The 16024-nt window shown below is 36.7% G+C and overlaps 1 protein-coding gene across 2 annotated transcripts in view; it reads left to right on the top strand.

The window, feature by feature from the left end:
* Positions 1 to 915: 915 nt before the first annotated feature.
* Positions 916 to 16024, top strand: part of LOC149781731 (netrin receptor UNC5A-like) — a 56643-nt gene continuing 41534 nt past the window's right edge. For both annotated transcript variants that reach the window (XM_089935843.1, XM_089935842.1), the window contains exons 1-2: positions 916 to 1076; positions 14654 to 14857. In XM_089935843.1, coding sequence (XP_089791969.1) covers positions 986 to 1076; positions 14654 to 14857 — 295 coding nt within the window. In that variant the 5' untranslated portion in view covers positions 916 to 985. The remainder of the gene's footprint in view (positions 1077 to 14653; positions 14858 to 16024) is intronic.

Raw genomic sequence — 16024 nt, 5'->3', positions numbered from 1 at the left:
GCGTTTCCTCTCCTTTCTAAGAAGGAAAGTATCGCTAAATACCGTGTTAGTATCCATACCATATATACGTACATACTAGTCTCAAAGTATGTACATTAGGAGCAAAATAAAACCCTTTTCAGACCATGCGCAATTGGCCGTAAAACCACTAAGAGACGAAGTTTTGTTTAAAATGACTATCTTTTAGTCAATTTGTTGTTGTTGTTGTCGTTGTATCGTTTAACGCCATTTGTCAGCACACGATAGGCTATACATGGCGGCTAGTATCAATAGTGGAGAAAGAACCCGGGAAAAGCCCGGAAAGAACAACCACCGACCCACGAGAAGCTACTGGCAAGCTTTCTCACATACCCACACTGGCCGAATTTGAGACTAGAACCTACGCAGACAGAGGTGAGATGGCAGTGATCCGTAACGGAGAGCGCTTTAGACCACTCGGCCACTCGGGGCCCCATCTTTTAGTCAAAGGTTCAGTTTAGAAGTGAGTTGAAAGAACCACAAAAAAGGCTGATCTGATGAACGTGGTCATTAGAGTAATCCCGATAGTATAAAGCATGGTTCCAATGGGCCTCATGCGATCCGAAAGGCCGTATCCGGTGGACCGCAACATGATTTGCGTCACAATGTTTCATGCTAGATAACTAATGTGATGCAGCTCTTGGGCCATCGAAAATGCCCTATTGCGGCCCTAGGCCATCGAAAACGCCCTATTGCGGCCCTTGGGTCATCGAATACGCCCTATTGCGTCCCTCGGGGTGGTTTGAGTTTGAGACCCCTGGTATAAAGCATGTGAGTTTAGAACTGGTTATCAAGACGAACGTTGCCATTAGAAAGGTCGAAAAATACACGTGGTAGGAATATGAAAAGGTTATATATGGTAGTTTTTGTGTCGTTAAGTACAGGAAGAAATAAAAGATCAAAAATCCGTCTGTAAAATAAACGTAACTTTTCACTCTTATGATTAAGCTGTTTGCATTGTGACATAATGGGATACGGGCTTAATATCTTAGCATTACTGACCATTCTCTTGACCACTGGCGTGGTACTGACTGTACCGGTACATGAGGGCCCGATAAGTAAGTAGAAATTTAATATAATACGATATCAATGGCATTACTATGTGTTACTAATGTCATTACCTCACCATTAAGATGGGAAGTGTCTGGTATAACGGAAATGCAAAACCATGTATTAATTACTTTTTTAATGACCGTTCCTGGTGTATTTATCTCTCTATCAGTCCGTACATGCTATGGTTTCCGAAATATAACTTTTAGTTTGATATTTTGTTTTCCTGCTTCTTTCTCAAACTTAATAAGTGCCTTACCTATTAATAGAAGTGGCAGAAAGATTAAAGGTCAAGGTCACCTAAGCTGAACATGAGAGCTTTCTTTTTGCATGATAAACAATGCTTTCGCGACCTAATTTGAATGAAATGTCATAGGTTGACTTCACTGCTGTCTCTTGACTTTGAGGCAGAGACACGAAATATTAAAGTTATATGGAACCAACACTGTAATTTAATTTAGTTTTGCCTTGCTTATGCTTAATAAGTCATATTTCTTAAATTCAGTTTTTATGAAGCTTTACAAGTCTGCGCGTACTAAGAAGCATCTCTTTAGTGATTTATGGGCTAAGCGATTGAAGGTCAAGGTCAGTGGTGTCAAATTTTCGTTTTAATTCCACATTATAAATTTAAGTCCCTGCACCAAATTTGGATCAAGTTCATAGTTGTAATATACAGAGTTTGAGGTGGACCTATCAGAGATTAAGGTCACTGGAAGCGAAATTGCAAAATTAAGAAAATTATACATTTGTTATAAATACGGTCGGTCTGGATGGTGGGAATAAGCTATTATTCCGATGGTATTTTTGTTACTTGTAGATAACTCGAAGTTTCTATGAACAAATTGTCTTATATAGGTTACACTCGCGTACTTGTGCTTTTATAAGCCTTTCAACTTTGACTTGAAAGACATAGATACATAGGTAAGAGTGTGAATCAGTAAAGTTGGAAAGACGTTAAATTAGCTTAGTCGGTCTCATTTTGATTGGTGCAGATATTACAGATGTTTCGTTTTCTTCACGAAGGCACAAATCCGTGCCTGGCAAATTTTGCAGATTACATGTACAACATTTATTAAAGTCCATGTACAACTTTTATTAAAGTTTTGGACACTCAAATGATTCAGCTTTTCCATCGTTTTGTTGAACATTTATCAAGCGATTATAAATAATAACTACTTCTTTTTCTAGAGGTTAGGTTCGTTATATTCGCCAGAGAAAATATCTAATTTATTACCACCAATTCGTTATTCTAAGAAAAAGGAAATCCATTGTGCGTGTAGTCACCATTGATGGGGGCGCAAGAGCGTCCCTTTACTAGATTGATTATGATTTTATTTTTTACATGCGGGAAATTTAGTATTTTTCCGAAGTAAAAGAGTACATACTTGATGTTCTGTCGTTCCTAGCTTGATAAAGAAAGTTTATTCATAATAGCATAATGGTACACCAAGAAGGTATTATGTAAATAGATTGGAGTGACCGACATTACAAAATTTTGTTGTTGTTGACGATGTCAGGTTCCCTCTCTGCTTCCTATGCCATCCGGACACCCTAGATCATCTCTATGAGGTACCCATATGCTTCTTGTGCATGCATCGTGGGGAGGGCTGGGGATTAACAGACGCAGATAGCAGCAGTTTTAAAGAAAAAAATGTACGTTTTGCAAGAAACGTTAACAGCAGTTGCTTCAAATAAATCGATTTTATTTGCTTAATCAGTCTTACACAGAATTATAGCATTTGTTCATTGACATCCAAACAGCATGTCGACACTGAACACATTTCTACAAATTATTATTATTAATGCGAGCAGCTATGGTTTAAAGAACACTGTTATCAAAATGTTCATACATTTGACATATTCAAATGTAAAATATCATGAAATTGAAATTGTGTTCAATCTATAAAGTCGGATAATCACGTTTAAAAGATACAGCTTAGACACCTTTTGGGTGCTTGGAAATAGAAGTAAACAAATACAAAAACTATGGTCACGTGACACCTTGTGTAGTCTCGGGTGCAAATATCAGTTCGAATTCGAGATACTTTGATGTTAATTTCTGTGCCAATGAATGACTATTTACTTCTGTAGTCTATTCCATGAAATCCTATTGTGGACAGTAAAGTATTCTCTGATAAAAGCAGTTTTTGTCCGTTGTTTTCAGTGGAGATCCAGAAATATCGTTTACGGGGGGCATAAACAAGTAGGCGAGAGGTCTGGGCACGGTACGTACGGTGCGGGTTCAGGGGACGGTGAACCGGGAAGCTTTCTGCAATTCCAGGGCAATAGATAAAGAAACTCTTTTTATATACGATGAGATTGTGGGGGTCATTCAATGTGGTACCCAATGAATGTTTGCTCTCTCTCTCTCTCTGAGATATGATACATTGATCCTGTGTTATGCAATATGCCACTCTCGTCCTCGTTTTGGTACATTTTTTAAGTATCACTTTTAATTTTGCCATCTCAGTTTGTTGATTGGTTTTAATCAGATTGTCTCTAGCAGTTCCATATCGATTTATTCATATTTCATATAAAACGTTTTCTTTATCTTCTCATTAATAAGTAACATCAACATTTGCCCTCAGTTTCCACTCTGCCGATAAAGTGTCTGAGTAGTTTGTTCCCAATACAGAGGAACCCCTCATAATGGAACACTCTGTATACCGGTGTAGCAGGCCAAAGTAACCCCTGCCCAGACTAAACCCGGGTATAGTTTGGCCCAGGCCAGAGAATACTCAGGGGATAAAGTGTCCTAGGCTAAACTATGCCCGGGGGTGTAAAATAGCCTGGGCCAGACCATACCCCTTCAGGCCAGAATATGCCCCACTTGTATATTAAATTAATATTTACATATAGTTCTGGTCTTTACTTGTAGCAGGAAAACATGAACAACAATCATCACAGCCTTTTCTGAGTTTATTGAGGTATGTTTAGCTTCAGCTTAAAGAAATAAGAATACCATTGTGATTTAAAAACTAAAACATAGTGATGGGATTTTTGGAAATATAATAGTTAGTCAACAGAATTGGACTGGAAGAATGTGAGGTATATATTGTATCATGATTCTTGCTTCCTTCTTCAAGTTTTCCACAAAAAGCTCAATTTGCATTGACAGTACCACGATAGTGTACCACATGATTAACACTGCCTCTGAACATGAAGAGAATGTATATATATATATATATATATATATATATATATATATATATATATATATATATATATATATATATAATCTTGTATGTATATACCTTGACAGAATACGAGTACGACTGAAACCTTTCACTTAACTTACCTGACAAAGCTGAATCCTCAATAAAATGTTGAAAAATTATTTATTCTGTATATCAATCAACACTATTGATATCATGGGGGTATAATTTGGCCTGAAGGGTATGAATTGGCCTAGGCCATAATATATCCCAGGGGTATAAATTGGCCCAGGCCATAATATACCCGGGTATAATCTAGCCTAGGACGCTTCTACCCCAGGTATACTCCGGACTGGGGGTATACTATTGCCTGTTACACCGGAAACTTCCTCAAGATCTGTTAGCTGTGCGTCTCGAACTTGTCTTTCATTAACATCATTTATTTCCTGTAAGACTAAATTCCTTTACACGTAAGTTCGGAAACAAATGTCGATCTCAAAAATTAAATTTTACACTTAAAACAAAACTAAAATAAAATAACACCATACAACCGAAAATCACTTCAAACTTAAAATATAGTCTACCTGCTAAAATTCCTCTCACAAGCTTTGACCAGATTATTCACGGCTAGAAAATGCTGTAGTATGCTTGTGAAGTTCTATGTGACCCTCTGTCATGCGTTTGGGTGGAATGCTCCCAATATGTATTTGAATTACTATGGAATTCCCACCCTGGCTCGTTTTGTAGGAAGTGAAATTAGTGATAGAGAGAGGTAAAGCTCTGGGCCCCCAGTCAGCAATACCGACAATTAAATTATTAAGAACACAAAGGTGAAATTCAACAGAATAACAATTTATTACAATTTAAACGATATAAATTTCTCAACCAATCTTCTTCCTCTCGACCATGTAACAACCTATTTCATCACGTGATTATAGTGTGAGATGGCTTTCCCCTGTACTTAGTTTCTACTCATCTGTGTTACTCCGCCAATTCCTTTCCTCCTTCCGGCGTTTTCCGTACTCTGATTCTTCCTATCCACTTCCTCTTTTGTCTCCTCCTCCTTCTCTCTCTCTTTCTCCAGCAACTAGGCTTGTTTTCGGCCTACTGCCTTGTACAATCCTGTCTCTCTGAGACTCAGGACTTGACTACCCAGTAGTTCTATCACCAAAAGCTTCCTATGAAAAACACAAGGACGTTAGCATGTTTTGTTAGCCATCTCGCTCACACTAAAACAACAATCAATCAATCGTCAGATAAAGGCTATCTACATCTTTGGTCACGCATTCGTGCACATCGGAAACCCCACACGTTCTTATAGAAACAACGTTGCAATAAGAGCTGTATCCTACTTATCATACAGAAATCACTAAATTGTGTCACATCAATATATATATATATATATATATATATATATATATATATATATATATATATATATATATATATATATATATATATATATATTTTTTTTTTTTTTTTTTTCTTAATCTCATTATTCTCAACAATCTCACAACAATCCGACGCATTTCTGTACATTACATTCCCACAAGTGCACACAAATATCCAAATATCCATATTATTTAAATTTACACACTGCAACCATTTCCAAAGTTACAATTTAATTCAACAATTGCAAAATCTAGAATGTCACATAAATAAATACACTAGTTTTCCACGAAGTAACTAAATAGTGAATTACAATATTAATTCTGACGAGCGAGCAATCTACATAATCATAGCTCATTTCTCAAATACGCATGTAAATTAAACAATACAAAGGTAACTACGTACTAACGATTCTAGTAAGTAAATATAGATAGTGCACATAATTACAATTGCAATGCCGTAACATTCTGCAACAATCGAGCAAATAACTCACTGACCTTTACGAAGCTTTCTGTCCTTGAATGTACCAAGGTTTTTCCCGCCAAATCACGAGTGGCTCCCGAAGTTATTGCTACAACTTGTCAGCACGATGCTTCACAATGACTAATTCGTTCCCAGCCGAAATGACTGTTAAATTCTGGTTCGAATTGATAGCCCCACCCTTCCTCAGTTCTGATTGGATATCAATTCTACCCCAGTCGGTCTAGATTAACAGACGAGCCTCAGGCCATCTGTCAACGCGGGGAAATTTACAACAGCAACAAGGGTCCTTTGTTCTAGCACAAAGCTTCTAACGTCTACATGTTAGTTTTGACACCTAACGAAGAGAACTCTTGTACAAACACGAATCGCCACGACAGTGCAGGGTCGACATACTCATGGTGCTAACCCATTCCTTTGTTTCTGACTAACGTAATCGCGGGGAGGCAAACGTGACAATGCTTATCCGTGGGTAAATAAATCAAGGGTTCGAAAGGCTAAAAATCATACTTGACACTGGCGCCGAGAAAGCTTAGGGCTAACAATAGTATGGCTTTTTATGATTAACGTTTTATGAACAAAATTATTGTAGATAATTCATTCAGGAACCATTATGCTTATCTGCATATTATCTAACTGTGAGTGAAGTTCTTCATTTGTATAAATAATCCAAATAATATCCTCTTTTTGTAAATAAATACTCGGGCATTAATTAACCAGGTATGTCGCGGCCTAGGTTTTGATGTTTTGCTGATGGGGACCACTAAACTAGTATTCTAAATGTCAGATTCACCCAATTCATTTTCCACGAGAAAATCATTACATGTATGTATTTAGTTGCTGTGACTGTCATTTGTATTCCATTGCAAGTCAAGATGTCAGAACAACCAGCTAATCATCGTAGGACAGAACTATCTTACATGATAAAATGAGTCTAATCGATGGGTATCAACGTATTCCAAACCTTGCATTCAAGACCTAGGAAATGAATTTTGTATAGGAGCAGTATGAATTATACAGAGAATATTAACATTTTGAATTGTACAACATATATAAACATTTCCAACTGGTTCACAGTTTCACGAGTTCTCCAAAACACAACTTTGATCAAGTCTTAAAGACCATAGTAGCCCCACAAACCAGCCATTACTATGTTCCCTGTTAAGAGTCGGTTCCACTGTACAGCCTGTCTGAACAATGATGTAAGAAAAGGTCCTTGAAGCCATCATCTTCTTAAAGGCTAAAATTCCTGCCTGGAGTTGAATGAGTGAGCAAAATATTGGCTGTTTAATTCTAACTCAACGTAACACTCAACATATAAGTGCAGCATAATCGTGATCGGGGACTCAGTATCAATGTGGACAAAATGTGGAAGCTCACTATGCAAGTAGGCTACATTGGGGACTCTGTATCAATGTAGACAAAATTTGGGAACTCACTATGCAAGTAGGCTACACTGGGGACCCTGTATCAATGTGGACAAACTTTGGGAGCCCACTATGCAAGTAGGCTACACTGGGGACTCTGTATTCATGTCAACGAAACTTGTGCATAAGCTTATCTGTATATTTAAATTAAATTCTGCATTTAGCATGGAAATCGGCAAAACACAGAATAATTAGGGGAAAATTTCAGTTTTAAGACAACCAAGAACAGTTTCTTGAGCGTGAATTCAAGACAAGTCCCGCATGGTGTTGAAGTCTCATCAGCGATTGAAACTTTATCTGCCAAATAAATGAATTAATACCATTCGGTTTCTCCTGACTAGATGCAATGCAAAACTGTAAATCAAGTGTTACGTATATTTAAATTTTTTTTGTTCGATGTTTATATGATTGTAATGTAATTATATTTACTGGATTTTATATTTTCCAGAAATCAGTTCAGTTTTTCGTAAACCTAATATTAGGAACTTTGTATATAATGCTGACAAAGTTCTTAAGTTTAATTCATGATTTGAAGGAAACAACTTTTGGTATTTTTGGTATTCTTTCTTAGTGTGGGATTCATAGAGTGAACTCGAGGATGTACTGGTAGTAAGCGATATTAGACATAAAGAAAGCGCCTAAGCTGTTCTAGAAACATGTAGCAATTATTTCGAAACTCTTTTGTTTTTTCAGTTGACTGACCCTCATTCGGGCGTCTGTTTAGCGCAGTAGCCAGATTTAATAGTGATGTTTTGAGAAACAATTTAAACTGGGCTTTAAAACACTTGAGACGTCAAAGTGTTTTTGTTGTTGTTGTTATGACCAAGTTTAGTTTAATACGTAATTTTTCTTGAAGTTATTTGGATTCTAAGAGATTAATTTTCGCTGGAAATATTTGTGCTTAGAATTAATCTTTGACAAGGACAGTTATCGCAATTTACAGAATTCAAACACAGGAATATTATTTTATGTGATTCAACAAAGAACTGTTGACACATCAGTACTATACTGACTACAGAATACGTCTTTGCCTTCCATTTTGTATTTCGTCGGGACTCGAACTCAGATTCATTAAAACATTTTATTACTAGGACTTTTATTTTGGTAATTCTTGGATTATTCTTGGACTATTGTTGGATTTGATTCTTAAAACCGTAAGTTCTTTTTCTCAATTTTACATTGGTTTTCTAGGGAAATAAATGATTTGTAAAAACAATTCAAAGCTTGTTATCTTCACTTTTGTCTTGTTACTGTAAAAAGAGCCTAAACACGTAAAAAGAAATTCAGACATCAGTTTCGTATTTTACCAAACTTTGTTTTGTTGTTTTATATTGAAGTCCTTTCTCAACTCAACATATGCCAGTGTCTTTTTATTTATTCGATTTTCACAGCTTAGATATAACATTTTTTATCTATCTGCATTTTTTGTAAGAGTTTTTCAAAATCAAGCAAATATTTTTTTCAGGCTTTATTTATCTATTCTAACATTCTTAACACATATTATCGACCCCTCCCTGAGTAACATACTCTTTTGTCGATTGCTCAGCTGTTACCTCAAACGGATATGCTGATAATCATTATGTATCTGTTTCATTTTCCTTACGTGTAAAATACGCATTACAGGGATAATGTGAAAATCTAGTTTTCCATCTTCGGGTCTTATATTGATATTGAGTATATTAATTGTGCCTCATTTCTAATTGCTGTAAACATTGCAGGAAACAAGGACTTGATGAAACATATTGTTAACAGTAAGGACACGTGTTAACTCAAATAATGACCATCAGTGTAACTTTCTGTGCTACTAATTTTGATATAAGAAAATTTATAGATTGTTTATCTTGAAAGCAATGCAAACTGTATCTGTTTTGCGAATGTATTGTGTCGTTATCGGTCTAATTAGGTCCTTTCATTTAGTATTGCAGTTAATTATGTAGACTGTAATTGGTACTCTGAGTAATTGTACCTTTTGAATTGAGTTGTGTTTCAGACGTTCAACGTCAAGTTTTTCTTCAGCGTCCCCATTTGCAGTCATTCCCACTAAGACAATTCTAGTTTCGAGTTTCTAACCACCAACAATGTCTACTCCAATGTGCAAACATTTTTCAGCTAAATTTCACTTGTTATAAGCTAATTTTTTTTAATAAGTAAAATGAAACAAAATTAAAATGATCAGTTTGAAAACTTCTTAAATATCCATCGTTAATGGGGAACCAACTGTAAACTGCAATAGATTATATAAAAATATCCAGTATGCAGTGGTGCAGAGGAGATTAACGCTGCGTTCTCAGCTGTTAATCGCTCGACAGGATGTTATATATATATATATATATATATATATATATATATATATATATATATATATATATATATATATATATATATATGTAATGATTATTCTTCAATAGTTGATATATTTGCTAGAAAACACATATATTTTTTAATTATTCCTAAACAACCAACACTTTAATACTTTTCGGCATCTGCATCTAGAATCGACTATTTCTTTTATTTCTCCATCATTTAAATTTATAGACGTGTTCGCCCATACGGGCATGTACGTCTGGTTAATGTCCATAAGCAGACTCCTTAATTGATCCCGGGGGAAGGAATTAGAGCCTCATCCCCCAGGCATTACTATGCATAAAAGGCACTATTTAACTGAGCCGTCAGGTGTTGGGTCAATATGACGGGCTTCATAGACCCTAGTGAGCTGAATGTAAGGCTATACTCGAGTGGGGATAGACCCAGCACACACTCGAGTTAAAGGTAACAATTCATTTTGCATTAGCTGCGCTAGGTGTCAACCAAGCAGTATGTGACGCAATTAGCGATTGATGGCCACTATGACGTCACATAGGGACACCTAGGTTTTATTCCCATGTGTACGGTTAATTAATTGTTCATGAAGAGAGGAACAATTGCCTCTCCATTCATGTATTTAATACGTGCTATGCACGTTTATTAATTTAATGTCCAGCGGTGGCGAAGAGAAAGGTTCGGTCAGAGAGATGCCTGTTCACTAGGAAGGCACTTTAGTGTATCCAGGGTATACCTTTTTGATACCCTTGTCAAAAGGTTAATAAACAGTCGTCTTGACGGATTTTTAGAGGTATTTTCTGTGCCGTTTTTATTAAAGATAGTACCGCAACAGTGACCGCTTAGTGATAGTCTGTAGGGTTATTGAAACTTTATCTATTGAGTCTGATTTGGGTTGGGTGGTTCTTGGTTTGGGTTCACCCTTTTATGTATGTTTTTTTAAAAAACTTTCCTACGCTTCAGCTGCTGGTAATTTAGTTTTGCCTATTAGTATCCTATTGATAAGATTTTGATCTTGACTTCTAACGAGTTGTTATGGGTGGGTATATCTTGCGACCTTTTTTATTATGGAGTATAGCTTGCGTCACCTTTTGCTGCTATCCCATTGTTGTTGCCACTTATTTTCGATTTTAATTCTGATGATGCTATACAATTCCTGGACGCTGTAGTATAATGCTATGGAGTCAGGTTCATGGAGATATTGTTTAGCTACTTGGTCTGCTTTATCATTACCTGCTAGTCCGATGTGGGAGGGCACCCACATGTACTCTGTTATATGTTTGTTATTTAGCAGTTGTTTAATTAAGTGGTTGGTTTCCTTCAGGAAGTTGCTTCTTGTGATAGAGTGGTTTGATTTAATCGAGCTGATGACGTTAAGGGAGTTTTCTTCTAGATCGGCTAATAGTTTCGTCCTTATATCATGTACCTGGTTTCGTTTGTTGCCATAAGTAAGGGCTATTGTGTTAAAATAATTAGAGTTACCTCCCGTCCAAGGTGTTATGTCGGAGTAACTGCATTGTTCAGCTTATAGAGTGGGTAGGATAAGATCTTTAGTTAGTTCATGAATTTATTTAGCACCGGTTGGTTATGTTTTCAGATTTTTAATTAAAGGGAAATTACTTTGTTGGATAATTTTCCTGGTGGGGTGGATTGTTTTGTAGATCGAAACTAGTGCGGCATTTCTTAATATGCATTCTTTTCTTCTTAGTTGCATTGGTAGTTTTCCTGCCGTCATTTGGAGCTCCTCTAGGGAGGTTAATTTAGTGCTCCAGTGCAAATTATTAGTGCCTTATGTTGTATGGAATCTAGTTTAGTAAGTGACGTTTGGTTAGCTGATGCATAGACTAGGCATCCGTAATCTAATTTTGCTCTTATAAGTGTCCTATATAGTGTTAAAAGTGTTTCTTGGTTGGCCCCCGATGTAGTACCCTTGAGGTTTCTTAACAGACTTAGATCAGCTTTGCATTTTTGGGTAAGCTCTTTAATGTGGTGTTTCCATGCCAGGTTTTCGTCAAGGAACATTCCTAGGAATTTGGCTATTTTGACAATTTTTATTATTTTCCCTTGTATGTATAGTTTAGGGTAATCTATGTTATTTCTATTGTGTGGCGAGAACATAATGGCTTCTGTTTTAGAGTTGGATATTTTAAAACCCCATTTATCTGCCCACCATCCTATTTGGTTAAGACTATCTCGTAGTTGCCCTATGACTGTTTTGCTGTTTGGATTGCATGCTTTCCAAATTCCACTATCGTCAGCAAATTGGGATAGATCTACCTTATGTTTGTTAATTATAGTGTCAAGGTCGTTTGCCATGATGCTAAATAAAGCGGGGCTAAGCACGCTACCTTGTGGCGTACCTTTTGCTAGGTTATATATATCTGAATATTGATCCCCTACTTTTGTCACTATCTTCCGATTTGTTAGGAAGTCTGCTATCCAGTTATGCATAGGGCCAGTTATTTCGCATATATTAAGATTCGCAATAAGACCTTTAGTCCAGACCAAATCGAATGCTTTTTCTTGATCGAGAAATACGTTTTGCATTAAATGCCAGCTTGATACTAGCTTTGTGTTTCTGCAATGTAGTTGTTGCTTTCTAGATGGTATTTTAGTCTCTCATTAATCGTTGTTCCATTATTGCGTATATGTTATTACTTACAGATATGGGCCGATACCCACTGATGTAATTTGGGTTTTTGCCAAGTGTGGGTATTGGAATGACGATAGCTTTTTGTCAATTTTCGGGTAGTTGACCCTTACGCCAGTTACTATTAAGTAGATCTAGTATGATTTGTGTTATGTTTTCCGGTATGTGTTCTCCGGGTGAGATAGCCTTTTTCTTAGCAAGTGCATCTATCCATTCTGCTATTGCGAAGTCCTCATTTAATTTAGCTTGTTTTGATCCTAGGTCGGAGGAGAGGTTTGGATAATTTTGTTCTGCATTTTGGCGGTGCGTTTGGAATGTTTGGGTATGGTAGGAGTTGCTGCTCATGCATGCAAAGTGTGATGCCAAGCAGTTTGCCTTTTCTATATTGGTTAGATTTACAGTCAATTTGGGCGTTGGTTGCTTGCTTTTAATCTTTATTGCTTATATCTTGTCCAATACCTGTTTTGCGTTGGTTTTGAAGTTTATGTTGGAGCAGAAGGTTTGCCAGGATTTTACTTTTGCATGTAGGATTTTGGTTTTCATTTCTTTTTTCCTATTTTTGTAAATCCTAAAATCATTTGAGTTCCCTGTGTGTTTTAATTGGTTAAGGGCCTTTTTAAAGTTTTTGGAGCTACTTTATACACTTCGTTCCACCATGGGATAGTGGGTTTAAGTTGTCGTCCTCCTGTTCTGGGTATACCTTTTTTAGCTGCCTCAGTTAGGGCGTTCATTACATTTAGATTGTATTGATCGATTTTATCATTATAAAGATCTGGTCGAGTTATTGTAGAGAGGCCGATTTTAAATTTATCACAATCGGCTTTGTCACACCTCCACCTTGGTATGTTGTTAGTTGCGTATGGTTGTATCATTATATCGAGGTGAGTAGGATAGGGAAGTGATCGCTTCCAAAGGTACTGCTTTGATCAACTCCCCAATCTGAGATTTGGGCCAATTTGGAGTGACTATGGTGAGGTCAATTGCTGATAATGCACCTTTGATAGGGTCTAACCTTTTCCATGCTCCATTGTTACTGATAACTAGATTGGATTCGGTTGCCCATTTTTCGAGTAGTTTTCCCTTAGGTTTTGCGTTATTCCTCACCATTTTACGTAAATTGGCGTTACAATCTCCGCATATGATAAGATTTTCCTCTTTGTCAGTGGTCATTTTCATAAAGTATGCTGGCCGGTGTTAATTATGATGGCTGGAATTTCTATTTGTCTGGATGCATCTTGGCTTTAATCTGGGGTAACTTCTGAGGTGTTTGGAAGTGAGTCAGTAATATACGTTGCTACCCACCACCACCACCACCACCCCCTTTTAGTTTAGCGTTTGTTCAATTTTTAGAATATACAGTTGAGTATCCTGGAATTTTGGTGGTGGTCTTAGGTGCCTGAGTTAGATACGTTTCTTGTAAGCAGATAATGTCAGGTTTAGGTTTGTCGGAGTTTATATTTTGGATTAGCTCGGGGATATTCTTAATGATCCCGCGGCAGTTCCACTGTCACAGTACGAAGCATTTACGTTGAGTGGGATACATATTGATTATTGATATGTACTATTGTTATGATTTTGGTATGGTTTACTATGATCTCGAGTTTTGATAGGAAAATAATTTGTTTGTTAATTTGGTTAGCACTTGATGAGTCATGTCGATTGGGACATGATCATTCTTTGTGTTATGTACAATGCTATTAGCAAATTCACTAATGAACCGGATTACACCATTTGTAGCGTACCTATTTCATTTGTTGGCTTGATTATTCCTTTCCTCTGGTGTGCTAGTGGATTTGGGTAATTCATTTGTTTGATATATGGGTGCCTGGTTATTATTATAATGCCTACTAGAATTTATTGAAAAGGTGTGTTTGGTTTGGGTGCTGCTGTTTTGCATAAGTTAGTTTTCCTGGTTTCCTTATTCTCATTTTGGCGTGTGTGTGTGTGTGTGTGTGTGTGTGTGTGTGTTATGTGTGTGTGTGTGTGTGTGTGTGTGTGTGGAGGTGGGTCTGTTTTGTTTGAATAGTGTCAATGTTCAGTTCTGAATTTGTTTAGGGGGTGGGGTTTTCGGATTTTGAATGATATTTAGCATTGCTTCTTAAATGATGTGTGGTTCGAATCCATGTTTTACTGTATTTTATTTTTATATTCGTTCCTTTTTATAGATGGGGGATGGAGTGAATGGATAAATATCTCTCTTTGCTACGCAAAATCCTGCAACACCACCTGCCGGGTAGCAACAGAACCTTGTGACAAGGGCCAGATGGAACAAATACGCTTTTGTAACAGACCATCTCCCAAAAATGGCGGCAAATGGTGTCACGGTCAGGTTCTTCGAACAGTTGAGTGTGAAAACTACCTCCGACCAGGTGAATACAGTTTAATTTTGATTTATAGCTGTAAGGTGTTACGTCTAACAGAATTAAACTTAAATAACAGGAAAAGTCAATCAACAATCATTCAATTTTCAAAAATATAAATTTATTTAAATAAAATTGAATAATCAAAGTCAAATGTTTTAAGTCACTCACTTTGTTCCACACTTTTATATGGACCAAGTTGTAAACTCTGTAGAGAATTTCGAACAAATTCTTTAACAGGAAGCAGCAACAACTGAACACTTTTTTCGGTTTCTTTTCCTGTATCTATGAGAGTCAAAATATGACAAACCCTCCCCAACTCCCAACCCCGCAAAAAATCATCAAAGCTACAACTAAGGTCTGGGTTTTTATATTCCTCAAAGGAACAGCTTCTAGTAAATTTGTGGACATAATCATCAGCAACTACTTTTGGGCTAACATGGTATGAGATAAAAGGACGACATAATTACTCGTTTCTCTAAGAAAAGGATTATGGAAAGCTGGAAAAGGGAACAAATGAGCTTTAGGTATCTTCTGATTGGATTTTCCTACCATTTGCCACATTTAAAAAGATCTACAAAACCGAGAAATATCACATGTAAGTTCCGGCCAGTCAAAATAATTTAAGATCTTGTGATGGGTCGTATTCACTCCTAAATGACCAGAAAGCGGCGTTTCCTGGATTAGACTAAGGATTTCATGTCGATGCAATATTGGAATAATAAGCTGTTAGCTAACTGACCACACATCACCAGAGGGTACACCAGAGGGTACCTCAGGTGGCCTCCATTTCCTCGTACGGACCCCATGAACAAATTCCTTCCTGTGTGGCTTCAGTTTCATTTATAGCCCCCTGAAACAAAAAGGATATCTCTTGATCTTCTACTTGTAAGGCAGCAAGTGATTGTCATATATCACCCGGTTTAAATTTATGAGAATTTATACTTAAAACAGTATCACAGTGATCATTTGTTCCTGATTGATCCAAATTAGAAGCTAAAGCGGCCTCATTAAAATTCTGACCCAAATGGTGTCTGTTAAAAGAAATAGATCCCTTTATTCTCAGGAGCATGCTTTGCTTTGCAGACCAGTCAATCTAAACAACATAAAATATAACTTCACACTTTCAAACTACCTATAAAACAGAAAATATATCATAAATGTTAAAGATGATAC

This window comes from Sinohyriopsis cumingii, chromosome 15 (genome assembly GCF_028554795.1).
Source record: "Sinohyriopsis cumingii isolate HCF-2022 chromosome 15, ASM2855479v2, whole genome shotgun sequence".
NCBI lineage: Eukaryota > Metazoa > Mollusca > Bivalvia > Unionida > Unionidae > Sinohyriopsis > Sinohyriopsis cumingii.
Note: the sequence above shows the minus strand (reverse complement) of the source record. Positions and strands in the feature narration are given on the sequence as shown.